Source organism: Gopherus flavomarginatus, chromosome 16 (genome assembly GCF_025201925.1).
Source record: "Gopherus flavomarginatus isolate rGopFla2 chromosome 16, rGopFla2.mat.asm, whole genome shotgun sequence".
NCBI lineage: Eukaryota > Metazoa > Chordata > Testudines > Testudinidae > Gopherus > Gopherus flavomarginatus.
The window spans coordinates 7,531,704-7,553,658 of NC_066632.1; the positions used below are offsets into that span (position 1 = coordinate 7,531,704).

Here is a 21,955-nt window from a genome sequence, read left to right on the forward strand (position 1 = left end):
GTGTCCGTCCGTCTGTCCTTCCCCCCCGTGTCCGTCCGTCCGTCCCCAGACACCCCCTGTCCGTCCGTCCGTCCTTCCCCCCCGTGTCCGTCCGTCCTTCCCCAGACACCCCGTGTCCGTCTGTCCTTCCCCAGTCCTCCCGCCTCATTCGTCCAAGCGACCTGGCTGGTCATTGGCTAGGTGGGGTCCCAAAAATTGGCGCTCGCACTGATTGGTGGGAACGAAAGTTAGGCGGACGAGGATTGGTCGCATCCGGATCCCGTCATGGATGGATCGGGGAAAGCCGATTGGCGAAAGAAGGGAGGGGCGTGGCAATTGGCAGGAAGTGAGCGGGCCGGGCGGGCATTGGTCCCGGCGCGAAGTGCGCTGATTGGTGGGACAGTGTGGGGCGGAGGTGGGGATTGGCGGAGGCAGGCGGGTGACGTGCGCTCATTGGTCGGCTGTGCGCGCGGCAGCGGCTAAGCGCGCGCGGACGGCGGGGCCGCTTTGTGACGAGTGGCGGCGGGTTCGGGTCCCGGCGGCGGCATGTCCCGCGTGTCGGTGCTGGGGGTGTCGGTGCTGGAGAACCCGAGCCCGTTCGGCCGCCCGCTGCGCTTCCAGGTGCAGTTCGAGTGCGGGGAGGCGCTGCCGCACGGTGAGTCCGGCCCGGCCCGGCCGGGAGCCCCCAGCCCCAGACAACGGGGCACCCTGCCGGGTCCTGGCCTGCGAGCCCACCCCCGCTATAGCCCCCGCCCCTCACTCCAGTGCCGGGGGGGTGTTCACCTCACCCCCACTCTGCCCGGGCCTGTAGTGAGACTCCCCCCCCCCCGCACATGCTGGAGGAGGGGGGAAGGGGTCAGGGTCTCCCCAGCTGGCTGGAGGGCATTTCTGGGATGGGCCCTTACCCCCTCCTCCCCCCGGGATGGGGTCCATGGCAGGGGACCTGCTCTGTGGGGTTGGGGTCAGATCCCACGGCGCCTGGCTGAGGAGTTGAGGCTGTTCCCCCCTGCTATGGGCCGTGCCTGCCTCCCTCTGCCCCAGGGAGCGGGGGGGGGTGGATACACCTGGTTCAGGAGCCAGGACTCCTGGGTTCTGTTCGCTGCTACTGAAGTGCTGTGCACTCCTGGGTGCGTCCCATCCCCAGCTCTGGAACAGAGAGGGAGCGGGTGCTTGCCCAGCCCTCCTGGAGGATTAACTATCTATTGTCTGCAAAGCGCAGGCAGTATTCGAAGTGCCAAGAAACGCTGGGTATTATTAAAAGGCAGGAGGCTGCTGGGTTCCAGCCTGGCTCAGGCCCTCAGAGGCCTCAAAAGTGTTGTAAATGCCTAGAGAGGAGTAGATTCGGCTGCTCTGGGGAAGTGAGTGGGAGGTGAAAGCAGGTGCTTGTGAAGGAAACCCCTCATGTTCTGCATCTGATCCGCACTCAGCAGGCTGCAGAGAGCCCTTTGGTGTTAAAATAACTTAGCTGAACTATCCTGTTAACCCTGCCAGCACAGCCATGCCCCTTACCAGTGGGGATGAGACTCTTACCTGACTGCCCCAGCGAATTCTGCTTGCAAATTTCTGTTTGCTTGGTGCCAGTTTGTATAAACATAAAGGCTTAAATGGTACAATATGCACTGATTAGGAGAGGTGCTGCTGATGAGTGAGAATCACATGTGCCCAGCATCTCTGAAAAGCAGGTCACACATGGCTTGATTCTGTGGCCAGAGAATCCTTCTGGGGTGGAGACTCCTAGGGGCAGAAGCATCTGCATTTTGCAGATCATGGTGTAGCCAGAACTAGTTTGGCCCAATCTTCCTGAGTTGAATATTTGCTAGTGATAAACATGTGAATGAGACATTACTTAACACAGTGAAGCAATGGCACTGAAAGGTAGAATATTGGCCGTGATGTTTCCAGGTCTTTGTGGGCCCTCCCCCACTAAGATTTCCCATCCAAAAGACCCTAAACCGCCTCCTGTCCCTTCTTCTTAAAACAGCCCATCAAGGAAAAGGGCCCTTAGTTTGCAGTTTTAGAACCATTGTATTAAGAGCTCTGAGTGCTTCTGAGGCATCTCTGGGAATCTGGCTCCTCTCCCTGAAGAAAGGAGCCCAGGGTTCAAAGAGAAACTTTCCAAAGGGTGTGAGGATAATGCAAGACGTCAGACTGCAGAGCGGTATTGTCACAAAAGCGTAGCTTGCAAAGCCCTTTATGGCCTAAGCTGTGAGGTTCTTAACTTCAGGGGGTGTCAAAGCTGTGGAGTGGCGGCAGCCAAATCTTTCTGCTGTCTTTGGGGCTGAGAAATTGGCATGTCTCATTGGCTTTATGGTTTGAAAATAGGCTGTTTGCAGAGTCTGAGCACAGCCCCGCTGAGTGGGGGCAGCGGGAGCGCTGATGAGCTGTTGGACCGTCCATCTTCTCTGAAGCTATCATCCACATATGGGCAGCACCATCCGCTGCATGGCCTGCCTTACGCTGCGGCTTGCCCTGTGGGGGGATCTTTCTCCAAACAGGAAGGGCCATGCCGTTCTGGGAAACCTGTCTGCTGAATCAATCGGCTAAACTTTCCAGTGCGCTGGGGGAAAGGGAAGGATCTATCAGACTGAAATTCCTCGCTCTTGGGGGCTTGTGTGGGATTGTCCCCCACTACTATCTATTCTGGGAAGAGGGCTACAGCTCATAGGGGTTTGAGGATATATGCTGCAGTTTGTTCCTCAAGGAAGGCTTCCCTGTCTTAGTAAACTACTCTAACCTATTATGTAATCTCTGTCTAACACATCTCTTCTCTTGTAAATTACACATCTTCTGTCTGTGAAAAGCTGCTGTTTCTGATTTATTTTGAGAAACTATGTATTTCCCTTAATCTGAGCTCCCTCTGCTGTGTGGCATCACTCTGCCTGGCAAAGGCCGGCCACCCTGATCCAGTCTCCTGGGAAGTATTTACATGTTACATGGTACACGTCCCTCGGGTATGGAAACTACCCACTCCCACCCCCATACACACTTGATGTCTGTGCATGAGGGCATAGGCCTGACATTGGCTCAGGCTGAGACACGCCTGAGCGCCTCTTAAGTTTGGGGATCAGGCTTTGGCAAAAGAAAGCAGATCTTGCTTGGAGCTGAAACTCATCCCTTTGAATGGACAGCTTGGCAACCCTAGTGCCTGTATTCAAAGGAGCACTGATTATTAACTTGATTTAAAACCAGAGTTGAGCTTAATGTAAATGAAATTAAGAGCACACAGGAGGTAATGTGACCCAGGACCCCGTTGTGCCATGCACTGTACAAGCAACAAAAAAGAAGCCCCAGCCCCAAAGAGCTTCCGATCTAAGTATCGGACAAGGAACAGCAGATGGACTGAACAGGCAGATGGGGGCTTGTAATGAGACCATTCTGGCCATAACTGGTGCAGCCGTGAGTGCAGACAATACTTAAGAAAATGCCTTGGGTCATAATCAGGAAATCTCTCATGAGCTTTAAAGAGCTTTAAAGAGCAAAGTCTGCTCTTTGTAGCAGAGTCTGGCTCCCTTCCTAGTGGGGCTGCACCTGTCCAAGACGCTGGTCGGTGCTTTGGTCTCACCTCTTGCCAAACGGTCTCCCATTTCTTGTTGGTGATCTACAGTATCTAGCCCTGTGATCCCTCTCTCTTGAAGAAAAGGGTTGGCAGGACGAAGGGAAGGAGCTTGCAGCTCAGTGAATGGTTTAATGTTTGAGGTGTTTGCTGGGGATTTAAGAGATCAGAATTTGGTTCTGGGCCATGCCACAGAGACTGTTAGATCTTGGGCAAGTCCCTTAAGCTTGCTGTGCCTCAGTGTCCCTGTAAAAGGGCATAATAATCTTTCCTTTGTCTTGTCTGCTTTGTAGTGGTGTCCTATCGTGTCTGGGCAGTGCCCAGCACAAAGGGGTTGGAGTTTGTAGGTGGTTGTGGGACACTGATAATTAAATTCTGGATGGGGAACCGACGGGGAACACACGAGTCAGGGTCAGACAGTCATGTTGGTGTAAATGTAGGTGTTGTGCTCAGTTATGCTGGCATAAATCCAGAGCAGAATCGGTTCCCCAGCATTACTCAAGGGCTGCTGTCGATTCTCACTGTGCTCCCCTTCCCTTTCAGACCTGGAGTGGAAGATCATCTATGTGGGCTCTGCGGAGAGCGAGGAGTATGACCAGGTGCTCGACTCTGTTCTGGTGGGGCCTGTCCCAGCTGGGAGGCACATGTTTGTGTTTGAGGTAAGAGGCAGCTGCAGGAGACATGGGCGGGCCTAGAGGGCCTGGTCTGGGGCTAGGAAGTGACTGGATGGGTGAAATGCAACCAAAGCAGCTGGGGACCCTTTATCTGCAGCAGTATTTTTGGGTGGGGAGGCAGGGGAAATGGGCAACACTTTGTTATGGTGGTGAAGATCCTTCTGAGTGTGATGTCTGCAGAGAGCAATGTTAACCTGTGGGAATCAGGAAGCAAATTTTTTCGCCGTAGTGTTCAGGTTTATTTTTGTCCTTTTGTCTTAAGCATCAGGGATTGCCCACAGCTGGAGACAGACTGTGGACAGGGTGGGCTGGTATGCTGAGAGGGTGCAGAGAACAGTTTCTCAGATGCTCGGCTGGTGGGTCTTGCTCCCATGCTCAGGGTCACACTGATCTTCAGGTTTGGGGTTGGGTAGAAATCTCTCTTCCTCACTCAGCAGATTGGCAGGGACCTTGGTGGTTATTCGCCTTCCTCTTCAATGCAGAGCAGGGGTCCCTGCTCAGCTCATCTGGTTAGATCTCACTAAATCAGTTCCTGGTCATTGCAGGGGCCTTGGCATCACCAGCACCTCAGGCCCTCCTGTTTTCTTCCTGTGGCATTCAACCATTGGGTCTCCCTTAGTTTGGTCTGATCCGGGCAGTTGGGCTTGGTGATGGAGAGAAGGTCATACAGGGTGATCTGGTCATCCCTTCTGGCCTTAAAAACTCACTGATGTGACTGGCTCTGGTCCCCCTCTGACATGCTCTCTGATCTCCCCCCGGGGTGGGGATGTTGCTTCCTTTCCAGGCCGAAGCCCCCAACCCTAGCCTGATCCCTGAGAGCGACGCAGTGGGGGTGACTGTGGTGCTCATCACCTGCACCTACCTGGGCCAGGAGTTCATCCGCGTGGGCTACTACGTCAACAACGAGTACACGGACCCTGAGCTGCGGGAGAACCCCCCCCTCAAGCCAGACTTCTCCCAGGTACGAGCGGTTGGCAGAGGGGGGGTTCTTGAGTCACGCCCTGCCTTGTCCATGGGGTCTCTGTAAGGGGCACTTCGGGCCTTCTGGGCAAGGAAGCTCTTGCCACTGCAGAGCCCTGGTCTGACCCAGCTCCTCATGGGGTCGGGGGGCTGGGATCAGGGAGCTCTCTGACACTCTGAGCCCTAGTGCAGCACTACAAACTCTTGATCCATGCCTGGCTAGGGAAAAGGTGAGGCTCGAGGTCCCTGGCTAGGGGACTGGGAGTCAGGGCACCTGGGTTCCCTTCCTGGCTCTGCCACTGATTGACTTGTATGCCCTTGCCCAAGTCTCTTCCTTGCTACGCTGTGCCTCAGTTTTCCCCTCTGTAGAGTGAGGCTTCTGGTACTTTAGACCTTTACTAAGCTAAGGAAGAAATGCCTTGACTCCTGGTTATATCTCAGCGCTGTCCTACCCTCCCCTACGCCTTGTGGGGGAAGGCCCCACTTCTTACCCCTTAACATGAAATCCCAGCAAGGGCCACTGCATCCAGCTGGTTGACTGGAAATTCTCCAGCATCTCTCTCCCCATAGATTTCTCCTACCCAGGCTGGGGTCTGCTAGGTGTCTCTAGGCCCCAGATTGCTGTATAACAAGCCCTGCAGCTGTCTGACTCCTCCTCCCCCCTGCTTAGCTGCAGAGGAACATTCTGGCCTCCAACCCCCGCGTCACCCGCTTCCACATCAACTGGGACGGCCCCAGCGACCAGATGGAGGACATTGAGAATGTGGACCCGGAGCCTGAGGGCGTGCTGTCTGCCAGCTGCACCTCAGCCAAGGGGCCGGGCACTGCCCTCGGCATCCTACCTGAGAACTCCATGGACTGCATGTGATCCAAGGCACAGCCAGATCTGGACACGGGAGCCCAAGGATACAGACACTGTGTGGGGAAGGGGATCTGACTTGCTTCCCCGGGGGCTGCATCTAAGTACTATGGGGAAATGGTACCAAGTATCAGCAGGGAAACCTGGACATGTTCTAGTGGTGTAACTAAAGGGTTAATGCCTCTTCCTAACCAATGGGGTGTCTGACTGTGGCCCTTCCCCTTAGCCTGCGTGAGGAGACTGGGGGCACCTGCTTTGCAGCTGGGCTAGGGAGGAATGGGAGCTGTAGGTCTGCTGGCTCCTCCCCCACTTTCTCTGTCTCTGCACCAATCACTGCTGGCTCCATATGAATCACCCTAGACAAGCACTTAGTCCCACCCACCCTGCATCAGGCCATCAGCTCAGGGAGCCCCTGGGGCTTGGGTGGCTTGCCGGGAATGTGAGCCAGCTCCCTTGGGAACCATCCCCACCCCTGCGGTGACCCAGCTCTGCTCCTTCCAGGGCTGCTGCAGCCATGGAATGCACCTGCCTGGGATCCCAGACTCCCCGTCAGACCCCTCCTTCACTGTCTCTAGCTGGGCAGTTGTATGGTCTCCCCTGCACCCCATGCTGCCCACGGTGGCTTTGCAGCTCTGCTGCCTGGGGGTTCCTCCTCCTGGGAACATCCGAATAACTCTAGAGCAGCTCCCTCCAGCTGGAGGATTGAATTCCACCCCCACCCCCCCCCGGGGGCATCAGACAGCGTCTCATCCTAGCCATGGCACATCATGATTCTACCAGCTCCTCTGGGGCATGACTTGCTCCAGCTTCTCTCCTGGCCTCTCCTGTATACAGCCCTTCCTAGGGTGAAGGGAAACCAACGTACAGAGCCCTTGTGATCACATAGCTCCACCTCAGGGGTGGAGGTGTGCATCCCGCGTGGCAAAGAGCCGTCTGATGTGCACTAGGGTGCATTAGAATCAGAGCCTCCTGATGGATCCACTTCCTTCCTTCACCCTCAAGAAGAGTCTCTGACAACGCCTACTGGTCTGGTGTGTTGCACTAGGAAACCTGCTTCTGTTCTACTAGACTGATCCATCGCTCTTAGAGCAATGTCTGCAGCCTGATCCGGAATGGAGCATGCCCCTGCTTAGCCGGCTGTGGGATGGAGATCCTAATCACTCTCTAGAGTAAATGGCCAGTTACAAACCCAGCTGGGATCTTGAGCCCTCCACCAGCCTCCATGGGGGAAAAGAGATTATTTGGGGGAATCACTAGTTCAGTTCTGTTCCAAAGTGCCCTGTTCTGACCTTGTCCATTTCCTTCTCTGATGTAGTAGGAGTCTTCTTTGCATACATGGTTTTTTGTTTGTTTTTGTTTTTTATTTTAACTATTGAAAGTGTCTTAAGTCAATGTAGGAATAAAGCTCTTGGAACGATTTGCTGTCTCATGCATTGGAGCAAACTGCATGGCGTCAGCGCGGGGCCTGGCAGCACAGCCTCACCTGCTTCCTTCATAGTCATGGTGCTTCTGTCTGGGGGCTGTGCCAGCAGCGTTCTTCAGAGGTAGCATGGTCCGATATGGTTTGCCAGCCAGTGAGTCGTGACCCTGAGGGTGGGGGTCCTGAGACTGAAAAATCTTATTGCCATCTAAAGCAAAGAAAATCTCACCCCCTGACAACCTGTGTACCTGTCCTCTTCAAGGTGAGTATCCTGCCAGCCTCTCCACGCACATGCAGGCTTAGTATTATCATAACCAGAGCTCTTTTTATTCTTTATAGTCAACTTGAGAGAGAGAGGGAGTCGTGAACATTTTTGACTTCAGGTAAGGGGTTGCCAACCTGCAAAGTTTGAGAAATGGGTGTGGTGGATGGGACACAAGTCCCGGGGTCTATTTCTAGTCCTGCCACTGACTCTGTAAACTTTGGCAAGTCTCTTACCCCTCTGTGCCTCAGTTTCCCCTCCCACTCTTTGTCTATTTAGACTGTGAGCTCTATGGGGCAGGGGTTGTCACGCACACTCTGTGCAGCCTCTCAGTTGAGACTTGGAGGCTCCATAATAATGCAGCTTGAAGAGGCCTGGGCATGTACCCTCTTAGATGCTTTATCCATCAGCTCCCAAGCGTGTTCTGCCTGTGTCTCCCAGGTTATGTTTCAGGTCCTGCCTAGGTGGGAGAACTGGTGAAAGGCTCATCACAAGAGAGAACGGTGAGCTGGCGAGTTGTGTCCACACTGGTGTTGCTGCCACCGGGGCAAACCTCAAGTCCAGGGGTTTAAAGCCGTTGTGTAAATCGTGGGGGGGTGGATTCTCCCTTAAAGCTGTGCTTTGTGCAGTTGCTAGTGCACGGGGAGTGTAAAAATGCTACTAAATTAACACGCAGTGGTGGCATAGCCATGTTGGTCCTGGGATATTAGAACATAAGAACGGCTGTACCGTGTCAGACCAAAGGTCCATCTAGCCCAGTATCCTGTCTACCGACAGTGGCCAATGCCAGGTGCCCCAGAGGAAGTGAACCTAACAGGCAATGATCAAGTGATCTCTCTCCTGCCATCCATCTCCATCCTCTGACAAACAGAGGCTAGGGACACCAGAGAGACAAGGTGGGTGTGGTAATATCTTTTATTAGATCAGCTACTGTTGGTGAGAGAGACAAGCCTTTGAGCCACATGACATCTAGAGCTCTGTGGCTTGAAAGCTTGTCTCTTTAACAGAAGTTGGCCCACTACAAGATATTACTTCACCTACCTACCTTATCTCACTAAATTAAAATGGCAGTGACCGTCCCCAGCTCACGCTGGTGTACATGACTGCCAGGTGCATGCTAGAAAGGTGCACCAGCTTAACGAGATTTAAACTCTTGTTAAACAAGGGCATACCCCTAATGGGAACACACAGCTTAATTTGCCAACATTCCGGTGCAGGCTAAATCTGTCTGAGTGAGGCTTAAACTGATTTAAGCCTGTCTACAGTAGGAGTTTGCATCAGTTTAACCCGATCACTTTCAAATCTAGATGGTCTGTGTCTGAACATCTTAAAATCTTGTTCGGTGTTTGTACAGCACCTGGCACAATTGAGCAGTAAACAGCTGCGGCTTTCTAGTGCATGGTCAGACAACAGCCCATCCTGGATATATGATCCCAGCCTAGACAAAACCTTAAACTGTGTCAGACCCTTTTGGTGTTTTGTAAACACCTACTGAACATCAATGACACGTCCAGTGAGGAAGCATTCCTCTTTAAAGCCTTCTCAAAAGACTCCATCACAAACTTTCCTGTGATCTTCAATCAAAACGGGGAAGCCCCAGCTGAGTGTTTCTGATTATTTCTAAGGCTTAAATACAAGCAGTAAAACTTCCAACTTTTCAAGCCTGACTTCTCCATCAAAAAAAGAAATGCGCTTGATTTTATATGGATCCTTTCAAGGTCACCTTTGTATTAAAGCTGTGGCTGAGTCCAGTAAACATGACTAAACTCCTGTGCTTGAGGATTTTTGAAACTTTCTCTGACGCTTTGCTTTAGCCCTAAAGCTGTACAAGAAACTGTTTTTGGGTGCCCAAGGGAGGATTTAGGGACAAGCATCCATTTTTTCCCATTTTTTTTTTTCTTGCACATCTTTCCAATCACCCCCACCCCCAGGGATTTCCTGTTGCAATTAACAAGCTTGTTTTCCAGCAAGGGAGAGGACTGATACCACCATCTACACAACAACAGACCACTAGCTGAGTATATTAAAAAGGTTAGTTGGCTTCCTCTGAAGCATCCAATATCACAGCCGGAGCTGAGATGGGCTTAATTATCTACTCTACTATAGGAACTAACGAATCGCTCTGGCTAATGACAAACAATTGCTGTGGACCAAAAGAAGGCCTTGATCCTATGTATGCATTCTTCTGCCCAGATGGTGTCCTAGGCAAGTGTGTGTGGGGACTGAGGAAGGATAGACTAACAGTTAAGACACTGGACTGGGCTACCCCCCTGCCTAGCTGGTTTTGAGCGTGCACAGTGTAGTTTACAGTAAAAGGTGAATTGCAAAGGAGAAAGCAAGTATTAACAGGCCCTCTCTGCTGGAGGCACCATATTATACCCCTGTCCTCTTGTGCCCTGGCAGTGGGGGCGGGAATGTGAAACAGCAGCTCCTTGCTTTGCCAGAGGACTCTGCCAAGGCCGCTGGACACTTGAACGCTGATGGCTCGGGTGACTGCAGCTTGGGCTATCATTCTCCCACCTTGAGGTTGGGGGATGATCTAGGTCAGGGGTCCCCAACATGGTGCCTGCAGGGGCATCTAAATGCGCCTGCATCCTGTCCGGTGGTCGAGCATCCGCCGGAATGACGCCTCTGGATGATGCCACTTGCTGCCGACAAGCAGCGTCATCCAGAGACGGCGCTGCAAAATTCGGCAGCATTTTGACAGATGCTCGACTGCAGCCAAGGTCCTTCATCTGGCGGGAGGACCACTGATCTAGGTGGCTGGGATGCCTCTGCCTGCAAATCCTTTGCCACCAATCTCTGCTTGGTTTGCTTCACATGATTGTGAGGGATGTAGGCTGGCAGGGCACCCTGCCCTGCTCACTGATCCCTGCCTGCCTGCCTCCCTCCCTGCACCAGTCATTCACTTGAGCCAGGCCCCTAGAACGTTCACGAATGAAGAAAGGGACCGAGTTGATGGCAGCATGGGGAGCAAACACCCTCCACTGTGCTTTGCATCAGGCCTTCAGTGAGCAGCCGCCAGGAGCTACCCAAGGCCTGACAGAGGAGGAAAATTGCTGCCTTTTGTTGTGTTTGCAGTTTGTTTTGATCTTGTCTAATGGGAATCATGCCGAACCAGCCCTCCAGCACAGGAGGAGTGGCCTGAGCCCTTAATCAGATGCTTATTTACCAATCTGAGCCTAGTCCCCAACACTGCAATTTCCTTTGTCTGTGCCTTGGCAGGCAAGCAGCAGTCAGGAACTCTCAGCAAGGCAGGGAAAGTGCATTTCCCCTTCTTGGCAAGATCCCTGTTTCCATCTCTTCCTTCCTTGACTCCATTCATGGGATCAGACCCATGGTCTATACAGCCCGTTTTCCTGTCTAACAGGCCAGCATTAAACTGCTTAAGAGGAAGGTGGACATACCCTGCACTGATGGCATAACCAAAGCATCCTCTGAAGTTGCAAGACTTAGAGGCTAGCTCATGACCCTGGGAGGATTTAATCTCTTGTTTGCTGCTTAAATCTTTTGTTCTCGTTCTGGATGGTCTCATTAGCCACATAAATATCTGATTTTTAAAGTAATAATAATCCTGCTAAGCTCTTGTGCTCAGTATCCAATGGCAGTAAGTTCCCCAGATCATGTGGGGAGGAATGGAGTATTTCTTTTGATCAGTTCTGAACTTGTCACCTTTCAGTACTACAGAACATGGTATTTTAATCTCACCCTTTGCTGCAGGAAAGGTGAACCTCACAGCAGGGGTGAATGGGATTACTGCCTCTTCTATTTCTACTTTGTTTTTGCTTCCTGATCATCAGACAGCCAGAAGGATCTTTTTCTCTTTACATGAAGAATGCGGCTTTTGTCTAACGTATTTTTCCTGAAAGGCTGTATGGGCAACTAGAGAACTGCCAAGAATGTCAGATCGCAAAAGTCATGCTAGGGCAACCAGACAAGTTAGAAGAGGAAGTGACTTTTCCCCCACTTGCTTTGTAATGCCTCTTTGATTCTATGGCCGTTTGGACACTTGGGAGAAAAAGACGTCTCTGTTAGAATTCGACACACAGTTCCATTAAAGGCTGTGAAATCACCACGCTCATGCTGGAGAACTTATCTCAGCAGTAGCAAGCAGCCACTAGAGCGGGGAGAACTGGGGACTGTTCCCAGCTCTGATACTGATCTGCTGTGTGATCTTGGTCATGTCATTTCTGTGTTCCTGGTTCCCTACTGGCCCTCTACCCTTTCTATTCAGATGGGAAGCTTTTGGGGTCAGGGATTCTCTCTCACTAGGTGCATGCGCAGCACCTACCACAATGAGGTGCTGATCTCAGTTGAGGCCTCGAGCTGTTCCTGCTGGATCACTAATGATATTCCCAAGAAGAAAATCAAGCAGGAAATCTCCCTCATTTAACAGGGTCTGGGTACCTCAACTTTTCAGACTTCCTCCTCCATTGTAAAGAAAGAGCACCCCACTCTTTCTGGTAGGCAGCTCGCTGTTAGTGAATCAGTCTAAAAACACTGAGCAGCTCCAGCCCTGCAAAAATCAAGACACTGCTGTGCGGGTGCTGTGAGCCTGAGGACAGATCACCTTGCGGTGTCGGACTATCTTATTTTAGGAATAATGGAAACTGACTTGCTTCTTAGCCAGCAGTGGGGCGGTGCTCTGACCACACAGGAGACCTGGCTACTATACTCAGCACTGCTGCTGGCTGTCTGGGTGACCTTGGGCAAGTCACTGCCCTTCTCTGTCTCAGTTTTCCCATCTGTAAAATGGGGAAAACTTCCTTTGCAAAGTGCTTTGAGCTCTCTGGCTGAAAGGTGCTATATGAGAGTTAGATGGTGGTATTTTATTTAGGTGATAGTTAGATGTCTGAATCTACCTTTGGAGTTTTACATTTTATGTTTCTATCTTACCCACAGATTAGATAAAAACCTAAATTGTCTTGCAACTAGGTTCTAACATAATGTGACTTAGAATTCAGAACTCTACAAGCAAAGACAGATGAAGCAGGCTGCTCCCCAAGGCAGCAAGGCATAACTCACCCCACCTTGTTCGAGGCTGGTTCATTCTAGACTGACTGCTTGCACACTTCCCTTTGGAGCCTCAAACCCTGCAGGCAGGACCAGGAACCCCACCCCATTAAAATGACAGCTTGTAATTCCAACAAGTCCTCCATACATCAAAGTCACAGTTTCAGGGCAACTGCGCCTGTATTCCCTCTTCATGGCTCACCAAGGGCCCCTACTTTAGGTTTCTGGCTCCCAGCTATCACCTCTCTTTGGAGGACACCCACATCAATCTCCCTTCTGACCCGAGGTTTCAAGGCTTCACAGCTCCCTGCGTTATGCTGTGAGGTCCTCAGCAACACAGACAGACCAAGAAGGCCAGTGCCTCTGCTTTGCTTTCTGAGGCCTGAGATGAGTGCCTTGCCCACACAGGCGCAAGTTGCCACTCACCTCCTTCTAAGCAAGTATGTTTAATCTTAAGAGAAAAGCATTACAGAGAAAACATTAAAACAATAAAAGCATCTAAACACATGCTAAAAAGCTCACCAGAGGTCTCCCCAACTCCACCATGGGGCTCTGGCAGGTTTTAGTCCTTCAAAGCCCCACAACAGTTTTTTTCCAGTGGTTACAACGTCATCCATCTTAGATCAGGAACCCAGGCTGGGCTGATGAGCTGATTTTTTTACACAGCTTTGGCCTTTGCTCTTGGTCTTCTGTGACAGGTAATCAGCAGATGCTGCCCTTTTCCACACAAAACTGGGTTTTTGAGTAACTGGAGTTGGGGAAATTTGCATTAACGTTCCCTTCTAGGGATTCTCCAGGAAATCCACTTTAAATGTATTGTCCTAACAGCCTGTATTTGTCTGGCATATTTTTAATAGTCCTTTGAACTCCCCAGTCTCATCTCTGTCCCATCTGCTCCCAGAGAGGTTATATACAACCCCAGCCCCCAATAATAAACACACTTCTCAAGGATATTGCAGGAAATTACCGTCTCTATCTTTCACCACATAAACAGCCACCCAGTCCCATAAGGTCTGAGCATCTTCCATGTAAAGTCCCTAGTGGGCTTCATGGGAGCCCGAATTCTCCAGTGTGGGGGCAAAACTCAGGGCTAGGAGGTTCTTTGGAGGTGATTTGTTGTGCTTTTTTTTTTTTTTGCAGAGGGGGATCAATGTCATTTTGTGTGATGGTAATACTAGACTAAGCTGCTTGTGGTAGGGATGGTCTTTTGTGTCTAGCCTCCTAGGCATTACCCCACTACAGGTAATGATGGGAAGAGCTCTGTTGAAGAGGGATATTTAGGCCCCTGAAGCATAACCAATATGTACCTCAAGTTCTGCAGCCCATCTGTCTTTAAAACCCCCCTGGCTTGCCCTCAGCTAATCACACCTGTGTCTCTTAGATCAAACTTTCTTCTCAGAGGTGGTGCTGTTTGCTACACTCTTTTGTCCCTCAACCTACCCCACAAGGTGACCCTTTCTTGTCAGTTTCGCTTCCTTCCCCCAGCCCAGGCTGTGTTTGGCTGCAGGGATAAGCTGAAACCAGTGAGTTTGCTTTCAGTCCAGCAGACTTCCTAAAAACCCATCTTGTATTGATTTAATGTTTCAAAACTGAATCAATTCAGAGCTTTTGCAAAATCCCCTTTTGAGGTTAAACTACCTAATTTCAACCTTCATTTCCTATTAAAGTCTGGGCCAAATCCCAGGCTGCTGTAAATCAGACATGGCTCCACTGGAACCTTTGGACCAGATCTTTGTTTTGCTTCCCCCTACTGGCTGCTTGTAAGCTGTTAAGGGGGCTACCAGTAACTTTTACATCTTCAACTGCTGCAGCTCTACTGCAGTCAATGGACCTATGCAGCCTTACAGCAGCTGCTCTGGTCTGTTATCTTGATCTAAAAGTCGATTTGCCTTCTAGGTCATTTTGTGTGCAATCAATTTTACTTTAGATCAGGGCACGGTTTTCCCAGGCTGCGAGCAGGGGAAGGAGTGACGGAGAGAGCCACGTGGACATAACTTCACTGTGGCTGCCGGCTGCAAGTCCTGTCTACCATCAAGCACAATGTTTTGGTGGTCTGACTTTGCTTTTTAATTTATTATTTTGTGCCTGTCTCTTTCCTTTCTCCTGAGTGGGATAGTGACTAGCCTCCTGATTGGGAAGATGCAGCTTCTATTAAACGGAGGAATTGCTTTTAGAAAGCCTGGAGCACTAAGCAGTGTCAAGGGAAAAGCATTGCTAACTGCAAGCATTTAAAAAAAAAAAACAACCATGAGCTTCTTTAAAATAAAGTGTGATGTTTATTGTTTTTCTTTTTTCTTTTTTTTTTTTTTGAGGCTTTAGAGGTCATGTTTTTCAACGTTCTCTCTGCAGCAATGGAGGCTAGAAACTAAATGCTGATCTTTTTGCATAATCCCATGAGTCTATGAGCAGGGGCTTTAAACATCAACTGCACTTGTCATGCTAAAATTACAAGAGTTGGTGACACTAAAATAGTACAGCTTAAGCAATTAATTTAATATGGCAGTAGCAACTCTGGGGTGCTGCACTGGCAGTGAGAAACATACAGTCCCTGCCCAGTGTTTTAACTATGGGACCAGCCTTTCTTGATGGAAAGGGGGAGCTGGATTCTATTGTGGCTCCCAGCAGCAGCCTGTATAGAGCTTTCTGGAGTGTATGTGGAAGTACAGCACCTGGCACAGTGGGGCCCCAATCTCAGTTGTAGCAGTTGCTACTGTAAGGCTCTGCCCATGCCATCAGCTTGCTGGATCAGGATCAGCAGGGCAAATTTCTGTCCTCAGTGACACCTATGTGGCTTGACCAGCAATTTGCTATATTGCCAATGTCTTATCAAAGGAATCTCACAAGTGTCCTTTCCTTTGGGTGTGTTAAATCCCCATGCCAGGGAGGGTGTACTGCAAAGATGAGGCAGGGAATCCAAGAGTGGGAAATCCTATTTCTGTTTAAACAGATGCTTTCTCAAAACAGACAGGTGGCAGCAGCTCCTGGGCAAAGGCTCCTTGATGAAGTTAACTAAGTTTATATTTGGTTCATGGAGCGGGGGGCATATGTCTAGTGTGATCTGAAATGGGGGTTTGGGCAAAGGGGGTGATCCTGCCCTGGGAAATACCTACCAGTGGATGCCATCCACATCATGTGAAAGACAGACAAATTGCTCGGTAGACATATTTGAGAGTCAGGCGGGGGGAACAGGGCTAGGGAAATCTCTCCCTCCTCCTGCCCCACCCCCCCAAGATCATCACCCTGATGGTGTATTGTGGTGTGTGGATAGAGAGCCCCTCTTTCCTATGTGTTGGGCAGGGGCGGCTCTAGGCATTTTGCCCGCCCGAAGCACGGCAGGTAGGCTGCCTTTGGCGGCTTGCCTGCGGAGGGTCTGCTGGTCCCGTGGCTTCAGCGGATCTTTGCGGCAGGTCCTCTGAAGCTGCGGGACCAGCGGACCCTCGGCAGGCAAGCCGCCGAAGGCAGCCTGCCTGCCGCCCTCGTGGTGCCAGCAGAGCGTCCCTGTGGCTTGCCACCCCAAGCACGCGCTTGGGGTGCTGGGGCCTGGAGCCACCCCTGGTGTTGGGTCTCACCCTGCCCCGCATCCAATCCTCAGAGCATTAGAATCTGTTGCAGCTCCCACCTAGTGGGACTTAAACTTAGACAGTGTAGAGGCTCCAAGTCTGGGACTGAGGCCCCACCAAACTATTTATTTGTCCTAGAATAGCACCTATGGACCCTGACAAGACTGGGGCCCCAGTGTGCTGGGTGCTGCTGTGAGGGGCTCACAGCCTGAATAGACAGGCTGGGGAAACAGGTCCAGGGAGGAGAACCTTGCCCCCCGCCCCATCCTGGGGCTGCACCACAGCAGAAGCCCAGATGCTGACTGGCCCCCAGTTGTGTGTCCTTTGAGGAATGATGCTTATTAAAACAGCAGGGTCATGGAGGCACATCCCAGGGGCCAGGTAAAGCTAAGAGCAGTTCCTCTTCCCAGGCCTAAGGTGTCAGCTGCTCAACCTCCGCCAAGAAAGGCTGAGTGAAGGAGTGGGGCCACCAGGGTGCCCCTGGGCAACACCCACAAATGGGTCACCCCGTGGACCCGTCCTTGCTGGCTCCCTGTCAGTCTTACATAGCTCTGTCACGCCTACACTCCCTGGCCTCATGACCCCCCCGCGGCCTCCTAGCCCCACTTCCCTATCCCCATACCACCCCAGGATGAGTCCTGACCCGCTGCCCACCCCCATACCACCCCAGGATGAGTCCTGACCCGCTGCCCACCCCCATACCACCCCAGGATGAGTCCTGACCCGCTGCCCATCCCCATACCACCCCAGGATGAGTCCTGACCCGCTGCCCATCCCCATGCCACCCCAGGATGAGTCCTGACCCGCTGCCCACCCCCATGCCACCCCAGGATGAGTCCTGACCCGCTGCCCATCCCCATGCCACCCCAGGATGAGTCCTGTCCCGCTGCCCACCCCCATGCCACCCCAGGATGAGTCCTGACCCGCTGCCTATCCCCATGCCACCCCAGGATGAGTCCTGACCCGCTGCCCATCCCCATACCACCCCAGGATGAGTCCTGACCCGCTGCCCACCCCCATGCCACCCCAGGGTGGTCCCTATGCCCCCTCAAAGTAGTTCCTAGACCCCTTCCCCGGCCCCATGCCACCCCCACCCCATGGGGCTATAGCTCTGTCCCTCTCATTGCCTTCCTCCCGCTTAGCTCGCAGGCCCCGCCCCTCACGTTGAACATTCTTTCGAACGCTGGCTCGCCCGACGTTCTAAATATAGAACCCTGCGACCTCAGCCCTCTGAGGCCAATCAGCGGCGAGGGGCGGAGCTAAACGTGGCTCTCGGCCAATGAAAGCGGCCGGCTGAGGGGAACGGGCCCAGTCAGGGCCGGGGTTACGTCGAGGGAGCAGCAGGGAGCGTCGCGCGTCACAGCAATCGGCCAATGGTGCGGCGGGGTGCGCTGCTCGGCCAATGGGCGCCGGGATCGCACGGGCGGCTGGCGGCGGCGGCGGCCAATGGTGCGCGGGGCTGGGGCGGGGTCCGGAGCCCGAGGAGCCGCCGCCGCGGGGGGAGGGGAGGCGATACCGGTCTCGGCGGCTCCGCCTGGCGGCGGGGGGGATCGGGGCCTGGCCGGGCCCAGCCGAGCCTCCTGCAGGCAGCGGGCGCCGGAGGGAGCAGCGGGGGCAGCGGGAGCCGCAGCCGGCCCCGCCCGGGCCCCAGCGCCGCGATGGGCAACGCGGCCACGGCCAAGAAGGGCGGCGAGCTGGAGAGCGGTGAGTGCTGGGGGTGGGGAGAGCGCGGGGCATCGGTCCCGGGGGGAGCAGGGCATGGGAGGCCTGGCGGGAGGATCGGGGCCCAGGCGATGGGGTACAGGGCATGGGAGGCCTGGCGGGGGGATCGGGGACCGGGGTGGGAGCAGGGCATGGGAGGCCTGGCGGGGGGATCGGGGCCCGGGGGATGGGGTACAGGGCATGGGAGGCCTGGCGGGAGGATCGGGGCCTGGGGTGGGAGCAGGGCATGGGAGGCCTGACTGGGGGATCGGGGCCCTGGGAGGGATGGGGAGAGTTCGGGGCCCAAGCCGGTAGGGGGGAGAAGAGAGCGCGGGGGCGGGAATGTTGAGTGTGGGGGATCAGCGATCGAGGAGGGGAATGAATACGGGACCCGCCCTGCGTTAGGAGGTACCGGCCAGGGGTTGTGGGGGTCGGGGGGAGCAGGGCTTAGCAGTTCTGGAGAAAGGGCCGGGTGAGTTCGGAGAGATCAGGCTGCTGCAGGGCGGTGCCCCCCCACTTCACTCTGCCTGGGACATCCAACAGCTCCGTGCTGGCCTGGCTGTATTGCCCTTGCCCCGTGAGCCCATAGTCCTAGAGTCTCATTTCATCTCTGGGCACCCGCCCTGTCCCTCCATGCCCCACACTGCTGCACTTCTGCTGCCTGCGCCCTCACCCACCGCACCTCGTCGTGTGTCTGGAGGGATCTATCTAGGACACCCCTCTCCAATCACACCTGAGGTGTTTCTTTCTGGCCCTATGCCCTGGGGGTGGGGCAGGTTGGGGCTGTGGGGACCCTAGGGGAGTGGTTCTCAACCTGTGGTCTGTGGATCCCTGGGGCTTCTCAGACTGTCTACAATTTCCAAAGGGACCTGCACCACCATTCAAAAATATTTAAGGGTCTGCAAATAAAAAAAAGGTTGAGGACCATCGCCCAGGGGTATTGCACCCTGATCTCTCCAACCAGGTGTTGGACGCATTTGCAGAGGTGGTTTTGTTGGGGTCCCCCCGTCTTCCCACTCCTACGCGTTCACTCTTAATTGCTGTTTCCCCTCACCCCCTCTCTAGCCATAAGCTGAGAACAGTTAGCTGATCCCTTCTCCCTTTGCATTGCCTGGATTCAAGTCCCACTGGTAGCGCTGCCTGCAACCTGTCTGGCTGGGTCAGGGAGCACCAGCCGTAGGGGTTGTGGGTCTCGGCTCCCCCAAATTTGCTAGTAAATGAATGTTTGCTGATCGGGGGCTGGTGCTGTAAAGGGAGAGGAGCAGGCTTGCGGTATAAAATGGGACCTTCCTCCGCTTGCTAGATCTCTGTGTCTGTTCCACTCTGGGAAGCAACATGGGGCTTGGGATGGGAGGGAGAATTAGCCATAGACTGCTGGCTGGGTCTGTGCTTCTGTTGTCTGCTGGAGAATATGCTTCCGCCCTCAAAATACACCTAACTGGTCTGAGTCTCAGAATATTTTGTCAAAAGGGGGGATGCCCTCCAAGCCTCTGGGTCATGATCTCCCTGCCCTTCCCATGTGAAGTGGGAGCAGGGTCCTGGCAGGGAAAAGGCTGGGAGTGGATGGCTCCAGAGGGGCACAAAGGAATTAGGTCATGTTTTCTTGTGGTGTCCAGTTGCTGGTTACTTCACCAAGAGCCTCAATTACCAAATGTGCATTGATACTAATGTGCTTTTGTTGTGATCGCTCTTAGGCAGGTGTGACAGGCTGCGCTCGGGCGCTGACAATAGAGAGCTGGCTCTTTTAAAAACCAAGGAAGGGTCCAGAGCTCAGGACAGACAGACGCGCCCCCGTAGAAGATGCAAGGTGGAACTCAAGAGTTGCATTGCTCAGAGAGACTCTTCTGAACCCTTGGCTGGATAAGGAGAACAGCCGATTGGACAGATCCTGTGGGTAGCTTGTCTAGCAGCAGGGCAGAGAGCTGGTGCTGAGGCAGGTAGAGTCATCGCTTTTCCGGCAGCCGAATCCCAGCGCCAGCCTGTGAGGCCGCGTAGCCAGAGCCGAGGCAGCCCGAGCTGCTGCCAGGAGGGAGCTCAGGAAAGAGTAAAAGGTTCTATAAAAATGAACATCAGTGTCGTGATTTTCCTAAGGACAAAAATAATTGATTAAAATTGAGCCTCACGGGGAGGTTTACTAGGCAGTTGGCTCTGTCTGAGAGCCTCCCTGCTAAGTTTGTGCCACAGGGGAATCTCCTTTCACGCACACAGGGTTTGCCATGTCAATGATCTGTCTGGTTGTGTGCTCTTCCAGTAGACTGCTGGCTAGTGTGACCTCCCTGGATCTGAGCAATGGGCCCATCTAACACTGGCTTCCCTGCCATGCCAGACCAATGACTCATCCAGCCCGATGTCCCCCTGCACCATCCCAGATCGAACCAGTCCCGTTCTTCCCTCCACCCCCCCATATACGCACACTTCCTGCCATGCCGGATCCAACCAAAGGGCCCATTTAACCTGGGATCCACCCCCCTCTGCTGTACCAAATCCATCTAACTGGCATCCCTGTCTCACTGGGTCAGACCAATCTTTTCCCCTCTCCCCTTCCTGCCATGTCGGATCAGACCATTGGGTCCATCTAGCCCTGTATCCAACCTTGAGTTGAGCCCAAAAGGTAATGTCTCTGAGGAGGCAAATACCCCCTAGATCACTCTCTTCCCCCTGCCCTCGGTGACTATATTTGTATGGCAGTAGCACCTAACAGCCCTGATCAGAGCCGCCTTGTGTTAAGAGCTTTGCACACACACGTGGTAATCACTGGCTCTTCAACAGCTCTGTCCATCCACAGATCTCAATATGCTTTACAAAGGGGGAAACTGAGGTACAGGCAGGGGAGGCAACTTGCCCACATTGACCCAGCCGGCCAGTGGCAGAGCCAGGACCCCAGATGTCCTGAGGCTCAGTGCGGTGCTCTACCCACTAGACAGTATCTATAACACCAGAGAATCCTGTACAAACACATACGTTGGGCGCTGGAGTGGAGCCCCAGTTAATGGTCAACAGAGAGCAGTCCTGCAGCTGGGATGGAATCTGCCGCCCACCTGCCATGCCTTGCTGTCATCAGTGCCACACGAGCCACATGCACTCTGCTGTGCCAGGAAGGTGGGTCTCCCTTTGTAGTGAGCCTTGGTTTGGGGCTGGTGATTTCAGGACCCACCTTCCCTGAGGCTCACTGGGCTTCTCCATTTTCCAGGGGTAGGGGTGGTCAGAAGGCTGGAGGCGCCATGGAACAGTTGCATCTTGCCAAGCCCCTGTGAGGGGAAGAGGGCGTCTGTTGTGATCAGACCTGGAGCTGTCCCCGTACCCGGAAGCATCTCTCAGTGTTAGGCCCCAGCGTGCATAGGAGTGGTGCGGTCAGTGGCCGTTCACAAACGGGGAAGGGGGTTGAGGAAGATTGAGGCTTCCAGGTGCAGTGATTTGCCTGAGGTCAAAGAGCAAGTTGGTAGCAGAGGCCAGTTCCAGTTGTTTCCTAGTTGTGCCATTCTCTAACCTTGGACCCCACTGCCCTCCTGTGTTTGGGAACAGAACCCAGGAGTTCTGACCCTCTGCCTCACCCCCTGCTCTAACCCACTAGACCCCACTCTGTGCCCAGCGGTATGTTTGAAGTGTGATAGCACCATCCTAAGATCAGTCCCAGGTACTGCACAGGTGCAGTGAGAGGCCGTCCCTGTGCCAGGAGCTTGCAGCCTGAATAGACCAAGACTAGCAAAAGGTTGAGAAAAAGAAAGTGTCAGTCACTTTTTCCTGATGGGGAATTGAGGCACGGAAACAATCCAGAGGTCCTGACTCCAGCCTCTCCCCTTTAGACCTCACCTCCTTCTCAGAGCTGGGGAAAGAAACCAGGCGTCCTGGCTCCCAGCCCTTCCTGCTCTGACCACCAGACCTCCCTCTCAGAACTGGAGAGAAACCTCAGGGTCCTGACGCCTGTTTCTCCATCTTAGCTACAAAATAACCCCTGATGGCGTGGTGGAAGGACA

The 21,955-nt window shown here is 53.4% G+C and overlaps 2 protein-coding genes across 3 annotated transcripts in view; both read left to right on the plus strand.

Annotated features, from left to right (window-relative positions):
- Window positions 1–456: 456 nt before the first annotated feature.
- ASF1B (anti-silencing function 1B histone chaperone) lies at window positions 457–7,442 on the plus strand. Its single transcript, XM_050925229.1, has 4 exons — window positions 457–634; window positions 4,076–4,191; window positions 4,991–5,167; window positions 5,837–7,442. Exons 1-4 carry the CDS (start codon window positions 526–528, stop codon window positions 6,032–6,034), a joined length of 600 nt encoding a protein of 199 aa, XP_050781186.1. The 5' UTR covers window positions 457–525; the 3' UTR covers window positions 6,035–7,442.
- A 10,365-nt stretch (window positions 7,443–17,807) lies between these two features.
- LOC127035393 (cAMP-dependent protein kinase catalytic subunit alpha) overlaps window positions 17,808–21,955 on the plus strand; it is a 47,316-nt gene continuing 43,168 nt past the window's right edge. Inside the window, exon 1 of one of the 2 annotated variants that reach the window (XM_050925220.1) lies at window positions 17,808–17,984. In XM_050925220.1, the coding sequence (XP_050781177.1) occupies window positions 17,939–17,984 (46 nt within the window). In that variant the 5' untranslated portion in view covers window positions 17,808–17,938. Of the gene's footprint in view, window positions 17,985–20,183; window positions 21,081–21,955 lie in introns of those variants that run through there. The other variant, XM_050925219.1, reaches the window with a different exon arrangement.